The sequence below is a fragment of the Aythya ferina genome (genome assembly GCF_964211825.1).
Source record: "Aythya ferina genome assembly, chromosome: 2".
Taxonomy (NCBI): Eukaryota; Metazoa; Chordata; class Aves; order Anseriformes; family Anatidae; genus Aythya; species Aythya ferina.
Window position 1 is genome coordinate 25,335,793 of NC_140297.1, and position 13,351 is coordinate 25,349,143.

General features: G+C 40.0%; 1 protein-coding gene across 1 annotated transcript in view; it reads left to right on the top strand.

Annotated features, from left to right (window-relative positions):
- The window catches only part of VPS50 (VPS50 subunit of EARP/GARPII complex), a 75,637-nt gene extending 72,679 nt beyond the window's left edge, over positions 1-2,958 (top strand). Inside the window, exon 28 of the mRNA XM_084510804.1 lies at positions 2,214-2,958. Within this exon, the coding sequence (XP_084366930.1) occupies positions 2,214-2,333 (120 nt within the window). The 3' untranslated portion in view covers positions 2,334-2,958. The remainder of the gene's footprint in view (positions 1-2,213) is intronic.
- The last annotated feature ends 10,393 nt before the right edge of the window (positions 2,959-13,351 follow it).

The following is a 13,351-nucleotide window of genomic DNA, read 5'->3' on the forward strand; positions in this document are numbered from 1 at the left end:
TATAGTTGATAGAGTTCATCCTGGGAAGATGTGCTATGAACTATATATATGAGCAGAAATCTACCCACTGTTCTGAGATGAGTTGAAACCCAAAGAAAAGTTTTTTCCACTCCTTAGGTAGCAACTCTGCTACAGCAAAAGAAGCATCTGGATCCCAGGCACCTGAAGCCTATATACACTGTGAACTCTGTTTCATAGTTCAAGCAATGACCCAAACTTTTTTCTAAATCAGCTGTGAGGTTAGAACAGCAACAAGAGAGAGGAAACACCTGCATTGGTGTATGCAGCTGTTAAGGAAAGCTATTTGGTAGTCTTCATTGTCAGGGAATTTACAGGCTGAAAATGGATTTTAGATCTGGCAAATCATGGCCAGTCAGTGCTCTGTGGAGCATCTGGGCAATCTATTAACAGTGGTTCACTAAAGACCAAGGCTGCACTGGATGATGGAGAGACTTGGTAGCTTGATGAATCCTACAGAATCACAGAATGTTAGGGATTGGAAGGGACCTTGAAAGATCATCTAGTCCAACACCCCAAATTACATATCTTTATTATTTTTTTTAAAGTGAGACTGTAAGATTTCTTCAATATGCCCATATCTGTTATTTTCAGACGTTATTTTCACTTATAAAGATAATTCTGCTGTAGGTAGTTGACCATTTACAATCTTAAGAGTTAACTGAAGTCATTTATCAATGTGTTCTTCAGACACCATCCCTATAAAAGTTGTTCCTTTATTCAAGTGAATCAACAAAGCGAAATCATCAGTGCATATGCATAATCCATTTTTGGTTTGGGCTCTGCAAAAGTGTACTGTATTTTAGTTGGAAGCCATCGGTGCCTCATAGCTAAAGCTAGTACAATGTGATTTGAAATAGCAAATTTTCATAAGATAATCAAAAATCTTTCCATAACTCCACCCTACAGTATTACAGTAAAGAAGCTTGCCAGCTGGGCCGTTCTGGTTTCTTGCTGTAGTTCATATACCAGGAAGCATTAAAACATGTATGAATGGGATGAGCATAAGTACACTAAATGCTGCTAAAAATGGGGCTACAAAAATGATCTGAAGTAGTAGTTAAGCCAAATTTCCTGTGATGAACCTCTAGCCTTCATTGAAGTTGAAAATTTTTGTATTCTGTTTTGAATATGCCAAAGTGCACAATTGGATCATTAAGAGTACAATTGGAAAATTAGGCCTTTAGGAGTGGATTGCTTCAACTAAGTTTTAAGGCACAGTGGATAAAATCATTGCATTTTCTTTCTTTGTTTAATAAAACTGAATCCAGATCAACATTGCTGTCTGAGATAAGTCTTCACTTGTGTTCTGAAAGCATTTAGCATTCTTTCATGGTAGCATAACCTAACCATACCAGGACTAATAGAGGGTAATGGTTGCATGCTGTTGGAGCTGGTCCACTGTTAAAGTGGAAAGTCTTTTAAAATGGAGCATTTAGAGATAATTTAGAGTATTTTGCAATTACTTTAGATCCAACTACAAATGGATGAAATAAATACTTTGGTAATATCATTTTTCTTGTTAAACCTGGAGCTATGAGAGAGACTGTGAGCTGTCATTTGGTGATCCATATGGAAAAACTCTTGTTTAAACTCACTGGTGAAAGCTACAGTTTGGATGGTGTTTAAGGGTAAAGGTAGTACTGGCAAATGTGGTGTTTTGACAAGTGTTAAGAATTTTTTTCTTAACATTTTTGCAATTTTTTCCTCCTTTATCATGTACTGAAATTAATGGTGTTTGAATACCCTTTGTACAGAAGTATTTAGAAGCTTATCAGAGATGAGAAATCAAAAAATCAAGTTTTGTCACAGCTTGTTAGAAAAATGGTTTGGTGTTTAAAAACATCTAATCTGCATATTTGTATTTCCGACCACACCTCCCAAAGAATGGAAAATATATTAAAAAGATGATTTTAATACATAAGTATTATTTTCTGTGAACTTAGTCCAACACTACTAAAATCGCAGGCATTTTCCATTATAATCTGCCATGTAGCAGAATACAGTTTTGTGCTTCTCTGTCTCAGCTATGAAAACTCTCCAAGCCTGACTTAACTACCATTTTAAGTCTCCCTTGTGTACCAACCGCTGCTATCAGCTGAAAAGTCCACAGCGTGTACGTCTGGTTTTTAGTTTTCTATCTTTATCCACTGTTTTTATTGTTTGCCATAACATAATCTGCTTTTATTTGCCAGGAATATTCCACTAAGCACTTGACAAATCTGGTGAATGTTTGTCTGGGATCCCACATCAACAAGAAGGCAAGACAGAAGCTGCTGGCTGCTATTGATGACATAGACAGGCCTAAAAGATAACTGGAGAGAGTTACTTCCCTTGTGACTTGTACCTTTTTCTGTTCATGTGAAGCATGCAGACAAACCTCTCATGGACTAATGACAACATTCTCTTAAAAAAGCATTGTGCATGACCTTTCTTACCAGCAATGGAGACTCTGAATTGGCATAATGTTCTAAAATACAACTTTTTTAACCTGTAGAATCCTTTTCTGTTGTATTCTTTTTTGTTACTTGCCCCTAGGAAAGGGCTTCTCTTTGTGTATCATTGGTAAGCTGTATATTTTGCAAAACTGTATACTGTAAGTAAAATCAAAATCAGAGAGAAACACATTGGCTTAATATATAGTTGATGCTCCTTTTTTAATAAAAGGGCTACTTGAAAATATGCTTTTTTTCCTCACTGCTTCCCTCCTGAGAATTTGTTCTTTATTATGGACCAGTGTAAAATGAAAGGAAATGTATGATATCTTTGAATGACATACTTTGCATGTGGGATAAGAGTACAGATCAATTAAACGTTCTCATGTTGAAGTCTCTCATCATCTTATGTATTTAAAAATGTTTATTTCAGAATTAATTTAGCCATATCAAAATGATTGGTTTCAGATTAATGGAAGGTAATAAATACTGTACACTAATATGAGTTATTTGTGAGACTTTATTTGCCTAACTCAACAACACAAAATGTCACTTACAATAGAAATTAGTATTGTTCCTCTCGTGTCACTTCCCTTTTGTGCCCCTGCCAGTCTTTCCTGTTCCAAAAGCAATAATGCTAGAGAATAGGAATAATAATGTTGGTTTGTTTGTTTGTTTTTTGGCTGAAGTTTTGGATGGATTATCTTACTGTTTTCTGCTCTGCTGTATACCTGACCTGTAGTGATCCTGAGCACATCAAAATTGTTTGGCTGACTATTTGTCCTAGAAATCAATTTGCTAAAGCATCACTGGCTACTGAGGTTTTCAGTTTTGCTTTCAGCAGAAGGACTTGCATTTTGTGTACACTTTTACTTTCTTGCAATATTGCTTGTACACAAGATACCTGGAGACTGCTCAGATACTGTTGTGGCAGAACCAGAAAGACTCCTAAAGTAGTTTGAACTAACTAAAATTAAGACTTCTCTAATGTACTCAAGCTCTGTTCCATCTTTTTGTTTTTCAGTATACAGTGTTTTAGATTTATTTTATCACATGATAATTTTGTTTGTAATCCTCTCAGGCCTTTTTAAAAGAAATATGCTCGTAATGAGCTAACAGGTAAAATAATGTACGAAGGATACAATCCACTGATGTATACGACATGGTAAATCCTCAATTTGGGCTTCATACTTGCCGTTTTACTTTTTAATTCAGCTACAGGAATTGGCACTTACTTAAAGACAGCAGTACCTAATGGCAGAAAACTGTTTCGTGGAACTGTGATAATTATCCTTTTCTATAGTTTAATTTCATCGTCAGAAGTGGTCTCAGCATTGTTGTGCAAGTTCCTGGAAGGCCCGTTTACAGCTTTAGCAGAACAGTAGAATTGCTATTTTAAATTCTGATTGTGTAGCATTCATCTCCCCTTTTCACCTGTATTTTAAAGGAAATAAGATCTAAAACAAAAGTTCGCTCCATTCTGTACACACCACACTGTAAGTCTGAGTTCTATCAAAAACTTGTTTAGCAGAGTGTCAATGTATGTGTTCAAGCTGAATCACTTCTACCTGCATTAAAAAGGTCATTCAAAAAAAAAAAAAAAAAAAAAGTGTAGTTCATTTTAAAAGCAGGGACTTTTGCGTCACTGTATCTGCCCTGAAGTCAGATCCTGAACAAGAGCTCTTGGAAGAAACAGAAATGTGTCAGAGACAATTAGTGTAAGATCTGTTTCAATTTCCTTCTTGTGGCTGAAAAAAAGGAATTTAAATAACTTTACCATTGCTGTGTTGAACTGAGCACATGGTTAATTTGTTCTAAACTCTTTAGGTTGCTGTAATTTGATTGCTTACCAAAAGGCAGGAGTGCAAGCACTGAAAGGAGCATAGGGTCAAGGAAGGAGGTGGGCAATTGCATGAATCATAGTAAGAAGCTTTTGTGTGTGTGTGTGTGTGTATAGGGTAGCTGTAGGTTGGCTCATTTTGAAGCTCCCAAATAATAAAATGTGCAAGGTGTAGTATTAAACCTGTGAAGCAATTTTGATCTTCTTTTGTATATGCCTCAGAAACCTCCACTTACCGCTTAGTATTGATGCTAAGGAAGAAGCTATATGTAGCTTAAATGGTGTACAGGTTGCCTAGTCCTGAGTGAGTAATAAATCCGAGTTTTGGCTGAATGTAGAATTATCAGTTTACTGTTTGGTAGCTTCTGTGCTCTTGTACAACAGTTCCTCACAAGCCATTCATTTTTGAGCATCTCTCTAATTCTTCATTCTCCTATGGAATGAAAAGCCTCTGTTCTTACTGCATTTTATAACGGAGAATATGGTCTAAAACATTCTTTGTGTTTTGGAGAAGGGTTTTGGAATGCTTTAATAATAGAAGATGATTTCTTTCAGTCATCCCCCAGGAGGATGACCAGCACTGCAGGGGTGGATGATTCATCTGTCAGTCCTTTAGCCTAATGAAGAATTTAAATCCTGTCCCTCAATGAGTGCTCTGATACCCTCCAAGTTCAGCTGCAGCACAGATGACTAATTTTCAAGTCTTTGGTTAGGCAAAGCCGATGTCTGCTCTGATCCGCTTACAGCTGGCTTGCCAACAGTTGGCTTCTCTGTTGCAACTAACAGTTAGGATAGTCTCAGAAGAAACAGCAATTGGGACAAAAATAGGGGGGAACTGGGTGGTTGGTGTGACCTGGTGCAGGATGCCTTGCTACAGATTAGGTTTAATTACTCAAAGCAGAATGGCATTGACGGGAAAGACCTGCGTGGACCAGCAGTGCTTCAGCTGAGGGGATAGGGTGAAGAGAACCCCGCTTCCACGTGTAAGGTACGGTGTCTGATGTGAACAGGGGCTTGAACCCTTCACCTTTCAGACAAGTAGCTACATTTCCAGATGTTGACTATTCTGGGCTCCCTTTTCCCCATGTGAGGGTCTTCCCATGTGTAGTCTCTTGCCTTGCTTAGCAAAGTCTAAACATGAGGTGTAGATTATAGCTTGTGAATGCTCTTCCTTCTTTCTTCCATTCTCCTTTAGGGGAGAAAAGGAAGAGCCATCTGTGGCTGTCTCAAAGCTGTCCGTGAAAGGTTGGCCTCCCCTTTCAGCTTTCACGGATGTGAATGGCCCAGGCAACTCTCATGGTACTGAAGATGCGATTTATTTAATGCAAAGCTCTGGACATGGCTCGTCTTGCTGCCACTGAGTACACACAATTACGAAGACTTTCCTACAAAAGTGCTATTTTGGGGTCTTTCTGCTTGAGAACTTGCTCATGGTTAATGTTTGTGAAATTTCTGTATCACAAGCTGTGCTTTGGTAACATGAAATTTAAATAAAGCCAGTTAAAAAAAAAAAAAAAAAAAAAAAAAAAAAAAGTTGATAAATAGTGCTGTCTTCTACCAAAATCCTTGAAAGACTGAATGTCAGCAGGCACCTGCTATATTATAAATGGTGCAAACATAGATGGAGAAAAAATGCAGATTTATTGTGTGGGAGATAGTATCTATTTTATTTATAACCACTGCTTGAAACAGCATCGCGTAAAAACTAAACACTGCACCAGACACCACGGTTATGGTGCAAGTAAGGAAATAACATAGCTTGCAAACTGCAAAGTTTCTGTGCTTGCTGGCTATTTAAGGAGATTTCTGGACGCCTTGTTTTTGCAGAGCCAGAGCTGTTTTTCATCACAGTGGGGACTCAGTTCTTAAGGATCTCCTCCTGCTCTTCCATGAGATCCCAGGGCGTGATGTGGGGCAGCACCTTTAAACTGCAGTAAAGGCCTGACAGATCTGTGTGGGGTTTTTCATTTGTTTTTTAATAGGCGTTAAAGAAATCATATGCTATATGATAAAGTGCATATTTGAGAACATAGGAAGGAGGTAAGTGACCTCTTTTTCCCTGTGGTGCATCCATTGCTCTTCTGGAGTATTCTGCCCTGCCAAAAAAATTAGATGTTTAAGCTAAATGAAAAACAGTGGATGTGAACTAAGTTTGAATCTGCTCGGTTGTGCTGTTAAATGAAGTACCCCCATTAGCCCTCAGCTCTGCTTGATTGGTCTGAAATTTTCAGTCTGGGTACGTATGTGAAAGGAAAAACTACTTTCAGAGCAGGGATGTACAGATGGCTAGGTTCATTTGCATGGAGTTCAATATTGCTGGACTTAAAGCTGGCAAACAACTGCTTAAACGTGCATTGATCTTTGGAAAGCAAAATGTATGAGCAAGCTGAAGCTCTAGAAGAGGTGCAGTGAAATGCCTCTTAACTAGGCACAAAATTAATAGATGAGCAGATACGCAGAATGACTGCAGCTATTTCTGCGGCTTTTTATAAGTGAATGAAAGGTTCACTGTTATATGTACCTCCTGCATTTTATCTCCCATAGACTTTATTTGTAAGTGTGACTATTCAGAACTAAAAAGTAAATAGACTCCTTGTATTTCAGTGAAGAATAAAAACATCACCTCAGCCTTAAAATAAAATGAATATTTGTACAAGAACTAAATCATCGGGATTGTTCTGCAGTTGCTTTGAGACAGCTGCAGGGATTTCATGTAGACTCTGCACCACAAAGCCGTTCCCTTTGAAACCCAAGCGTGTATTATAGTGTAAATACCTACACACAGGCAGCTTGGAGTGCAATGTAATTCATCACCGAATGTGGGGGCAAAAATGGCCAAATTCATCCGGAACTAACTAACCATTGGTTTCTCTGCCATCACTTCTATTAATATCTGTCACTGAAGCCTCTGTAGACGTGTCTCCCTGTGTGTGTACGGGGGCTGAGTTAGGAGCACCAAGTGTAGCTGGGGTTACTGTGCTGCCCCCACTGCTGCTGCGTTTGTCTGCTCCTGTTGCGTGCTGTGTATGAAGCATGATGGGGGGGCCTGCTGAAGATTTGCTCCGACCCTGCGGAAAATACCATAAGCATCATGCCAGGCACTGCTGGTGGAGCATGATGGAGCCTGCCCTAAAGCAGAGCTGCTGGATAGCTGCACTTGCTCAAGTCCTAGCTGCCCAGGGCCATACCTGCCCCAAATGCATGAAACTTGTGGGTCAGAGGATGGGTGATACCAGGCCAAAGGGCTACCTCATGTCAGAGTGATGAACGCAGGGCTTGCCCCGGGACAGCTCCCTGTTCCCTTGAAATGTGAAACCTTGAGAAATGCAGGAACCACCACTGCCTGGCGCAGTGATTAGCACAGTGCTAAGCACCTGTGATTTTTCATGAGCGTTTATTTCTTGCAGTGTAGGAAAATGTCGTTGATGTAAATGAGTTTGACCAGGAGCAGCTTCCTGGCCCTGAACTGCCAACATCTGTCTCCTCGGGAGCTGATAGAATATTTAAGCAGCCAAATGATCCGACCAGCTGAGCATTCAGGGCTGTTGTATAATGCACTACATTTCAACTAGACAAAATTGGTGCCGTGAATAGTAATGCCTCATAGCTACGGTGCCATTAGCCCTTTCTTCCCCCCTTGCTCCACAATCTGGAGTTTTGCTGGTGTGTTTGTGCTGTTCGACAGGGTGCTTGCTTCAGAGAGGCTGCAGAGCCTTTGTCCTGGAAATGAGAGACCTGCTTGGGTTTAGTGAGATGTTCACTGCTGCTTTCTATCCCTCAAAATCTCTGCAGCAGGATGCAGGGCTCTGGGTGTTGTTGCCCATTTGCACTAAGGGAACTTGTGCTGTTCAGGGCAGCCCTGGCCCAGCAGGAAGAGCTCCCACTGCGTTGCACAGTGGGTAACTTTTAGGGATGCTGCGTGCCCCAATGGCCAGGTCACGGAGCCACCCAGGCTGTGAGTTACATTCTGCTCCGTCTAGATGCCTGGCATAGAGAAGTTTGTTTTGTCCTCCTGGACTTTATTCCTCTAGTTGCAAACCAAATACTGTTATCTACCACTTTTTATGAAGTGCTATAAGGCCATGGTTATGTATGTGAGAGCTGTTCGCTCCAACAGGGATCAGTGACTTAACCCCAGGGAAGCTGAACCATGACGTCTCCATGGAGAAGAAAACACACAAGGAAACTGCCTTCCTCTGCCTCGGAATTTTTAGGTACTGCTTCCCTTACAGCTCCTGTACATTCCTTCTTCTGACTTGGCTTTTGGGTAGTGAGGGGCCCTGCTATGAACTGGAAAACATTGATGGAGCTACGGACAGGGCTCTTCTTCTAAGACATACTTGTTCATTGCAGTAATCTGCTCCTGCCAGAGGTAACAACCAGGTGGCCAGGGGAGATTAGATCAGCAAGACTGAGAGACTGTGGATAAAATTTAAGTGAGGCAATACAGATGAGAATTAAGCTTTTTTTTTTTTTTTTTTTTTTTTTTTTTTTTTTTTTTTCCCTACAGGAAAACTTTTTTTTCTGGCATTTTATTTTTTTTGCAAATAGTTTTGTTTCATTGCATTTTGAAACACAAATCTGAGACTGTTCCTAATAAAATACTCAGCGATCAGGGAAGATTTCTGCCCAATGCCTACCCATACCTTTTACCTTTTTAAACCTACAACAGCTAATGCTGTTGATCTCCTAGGTAAGTGTGCAGGAACTGTCCTATAGCTCAACCCAGTGATAAATCCAGTCTAATCTTATTGGAAGCAGTGCCAACTGTATTGGAAAAAAATCAGGAAATGTCGTTGGGAAATTACTGGATAATATCGCTAGCTAAGTGTCATTTTTTTTTTTTTTGGCATTTAATTATTTGATTAGCTTTAGCTGCCTGGGTGGGTGATGAGACTCCAGGCTGGCAGGCTCTGTTTAGCATTCTGGGCAATTAGTTGCCATGAACTTGCGTGCTCTTATTTCATGTCTTTAGGTTGAGCCTAATTTCTGTATTAAATTTTTGATTTCTGCATTTTAAAGGAGTGAATTGTATGAATAATTAAACCCCATTTTTCAGCCTCTAATGAATGGCCAGCGAGGCTGGGAATTAGACTGAGTGACATGCATGCAGAAAGTTACAAAGCCTACTCCTTGCAGGAATTAGAAAAATTCTTGAATTTGATGAAGAGAATTTTTCTGGAGGTCAGTATGAGCCTGGATCACAACTTGAAAAGTACAAGTGCAATCTTCCTAGGCTTATCTGGAACTTCGTGATGAGTCTGCTCATCTCATCTCATTCGTGATCTGCTCTCACTATTCCATGAGGTCAGCAAAGAATTTTCAGGATGAGTTTTTTTTTACATTGTACCTTCACGTGGTTTCCTAAAAGTGGACTCGTATTCATACTTGTTATGCTTACAAACATTGATTTCTTAGGAAAAGCAAATTTTAAAAATTGCAGAAGACAGTGGGCTTCTCTAAATATTTTATTAGTGTGTTCAAATTGCTTTACTTTTACAGTGGGGAGTAGAAGGAGCAGAATAGATTTTAATGCATTAGCGGCTTTTACATACAGCTGGCAGGTTAATTTTATTTTTATTTGTCTTTTTTTTTTTTTTTTTTTTTTCTGTATTGTATTCTACAGCATGCTGTGTAAGCAGAAATAACAACTTAACCATCAATGCCAGTTTATGAGTAGAATCCTATCCATTGGCATTGCTTCTAATTTGTATATATTGCACCAACATTTGGGTACTCCTGCCATGGACCACAACATCACCTTGCAGGGCTCTTGGTGAAAAATATGGAATAAGTGGTTTAAGTTGTCTCAGTAGGGCTTGAATCTAAGAGTAGCATAGGCAGAAGCCAGACAGTGCTTGGCTAATCTCCTTTGGCTTGTACATATTCACAGCAGGGAGCAAGCAAGGCTTCACTCCTCCCTCCCATCCCCCTTTCCAGGGCAACTCAGGAGCCTGGCTTGGGTATGTGGAGCTGCCCCATTTACTCTTTGTTTACTGCATGAGTCTGAAGAGACAAACATCTGAGCTTCTATTGCATGGTGTGATGTCCTTCTGCCAAAATGTCAGCTCCAGCACTGGTAAGGATGAAAGCATCAGCCCCTGGAGCAGGGAGCAGGATCCAGACCAGGGGCTGGCATGCTGATGAGCCTTGCCTCCATGGTATCATTGTGACCCTCTGCATTGGGCCAACTGCTCTAAAATTAAATGGAAATACCTTGCAGTATTTTAGGATTTAAGAGAACTGCCTGCCAATGGAAGGGATTTCCTGGTTTGTTTTACTTCCTTCCCCACGCTGTTGAAGCCAGGGAGCATCCTGAGGGCACTGTCAGCCATCCTGCCCCTTGCTCTTGGTCACATACTCTTTGCCACAGTGTCTTGGGGGACATCTCTCCTAACAAGACCACCAGCTGGTCTCTGCTGCTTGATTTTTGCATTAGTGGAGTTTAAATGAGGCTCTGAAATGCCAGCCTCTCCTTGTTAGTGACAGATGAGGGGATGCAAGTATAATCAAAGGAGCAAATTAATCCAGTGTGGTTCATCTAAACTTGGCACAAATGAAATGCTACCAGGAGGCATCAGGGACTTGTTCTTTAGCATGCGCTGGAACTTGGGCTGTGGCTGCAAAAATATTCATGACAGCCTTTGAGCAAGGCTGATGGAAGGTACTGATGGGCTCCAGGACACAATATAAGGAGAGCAGGAGGCCTGTTGGGAAAAGTGACTTTTTGCTCATGTGCAAAATGAGAGGGAATGATAATGCTGATTCCTCTCTTTCACTCTGGTAAATCAGCCTAATTCCTCATTTGGGGTATTCATCTCAAATCATTATTTCTTGTTCAGATCTATATAAATGGAAATGAAGAGTACTTTGAGTAGTTTCTTCTGGAAGGTAGAGAAAACACTATGTTTATATAAGCCATAATTCTCCACTGTACATATATACCCACCCATCTGGTGATCAGTTGAAAATCATTTGCGGAATAGGTCTTTCTATGTGTATTTTCTGTTGTGTATAATGCCTATTTTTGAGGAAACTATAGTTGTCCAAATAATTAGGTCTAATGGAGAGGAAGTATATCAATACCACAAAGTGGAAAAGGCTGAATTTGCTCTGCAAGAAGACTTTGGATTTCATTAGTCCAATTGCAGTCTCTAAGAGCAAGATAACCTGAAAAAGAAAGGAACTACTTTGACAAATCACCTTTATTTTGTTTCCTACAATAACTCACAGACAAAAGATGGGTTCGTTTTTTGATGCATTGTGTCAGATAATTCCCTCCTTTGACTCAGCCACCATCCCTCAGCAACTGACACAGCAATCTGATTGTACACCTATACAACCACTGGTCTCTGCAAATACATACCAGCTCTGTGCCTCAAGGTTCATTACAGCACCATCACCTATATTTTCCTCATGAAAAATCAAGGTCCCAAATGGTTTTGAGTGTACAGAAGAAGAGGTAGGATCAGGCAGGTGTCACTGCCATTGCAAACAAGAGCAATCAGGCCATTGCAAATATTCCCTCATGGTTTGATCTTGTGACTTTAACTGAAGTTAAAGTCACAAGACTTTAATTTAGGAGGAACCTGGGTAAGGTCTAACAGGTCCTTGGGATGTTCTGTACACTGGGGCGTTTAATCTAATACAGAAGTGCACAGTACTGGCTGGAAGCTGAAATCAGTCAGTCATCTTAGAAGAGAACTCCCATTGTAGGTGTCAGGATGGTCAACACATGGAGAAGAGACCAGAGGTGGTGGTGAGAGTCTCTTTCCTGAAACCTTGCAAACAAAGTCATCGGTTCAGTTTCCTTAAAGAGTCTTGCAGCTTTAACCAACTCTTAAAGAACTCAGCAGAGTCTTGTATGGATGCAATGGTGGGGCCAGTATTATGCAGGATGCCAGACTAAATGATAGCAATAACTCTCTGAAATACAATGTGGGAGGGTTTTTTTTTGTTTGTTTTGTTTTGTTTTTTAACATTGGTATTTTTGGCAATCCATGGAAAGTTTAAAAATATCTATGGCAAATGAGATGAGAAGGAAATTTGAAGATAACATCAATTAACAGGGAATAGAGTAATACAATGAAGGACTAAAAAGTAATAACTGCTGCTGTGATAAAGCTTCAATGTCATCACTGTGTTGTTTTGGGCCAGAAAGGAACACGACTGAAACTTTCACAGTTTCTCAAAGTTAACTTTGAAGGTATGAAGAAATAAATCCCAAAGTACATAGTAGAGAGTCATGACTGAGGTAAAGAGGACTAAAGAGGTGAAGGTCCAGAGCTGCTTTTCAAAACCACTGACAGACCAGAGGCTGAGTGGGAAGGTGACAGAGCCCAGCTTCAACCAGTCAGTGAGGAAAAAAAAAAAAAAAAGGCTTTGAAAGGAAGGATTTGGAGGAAAAAAACTGAGCAAGATATTGGCTTCCAGCCTTCCCTCAAAATAAGCCTTGAAATAATAGATCTAGCAAATAAATTCCAATTACACACAAGAGACTCTGAAACAAGTCCTTAAGATGAAAACTACAAGAAAGAAAGAAGGAAAGAAAGAAAGAAAGAAAGAAAGAAAGAAGGAAAGAAGGAAAGAAAAAAAGAAGGAAAGAAAGAAGGAAAGAGTTTTCCTCCATAGAAAGTCAAATGTAGTATTCACTCCACAGAGACCTGCCCGTGCTCAGGGTCAGTGCTGTATGTGAACTCTGTCTGAAAGATATTGTTTCTCAGTTCCTAATCCATTCCAAAAATTGAGTCAGTAAAGTACTGGACAATTAACCTCAGGTCATTAATTTTGAATACACTCTCAAGTCTCTTTACTTTTTCTTTGATTTTTTCTTTCCTTCAGTTTGTGTGATGGACTGTGGGGATGATTAAAAAGGTGCTTGGATCCTTGGCCTTCAAAAAATCTTTCCTTAATGCACCAATATCAGGGCTCAGACTACCACTGTGCTTTGAGCTGCTGAAGACATTTCTAAATGTAGTCTAAATGCAATGTAAATGGTTGATCATAGCCAAAGAAAATATTTCTGCTTGGTGATTCAGGCCTTTCCAACAGCTGAAGT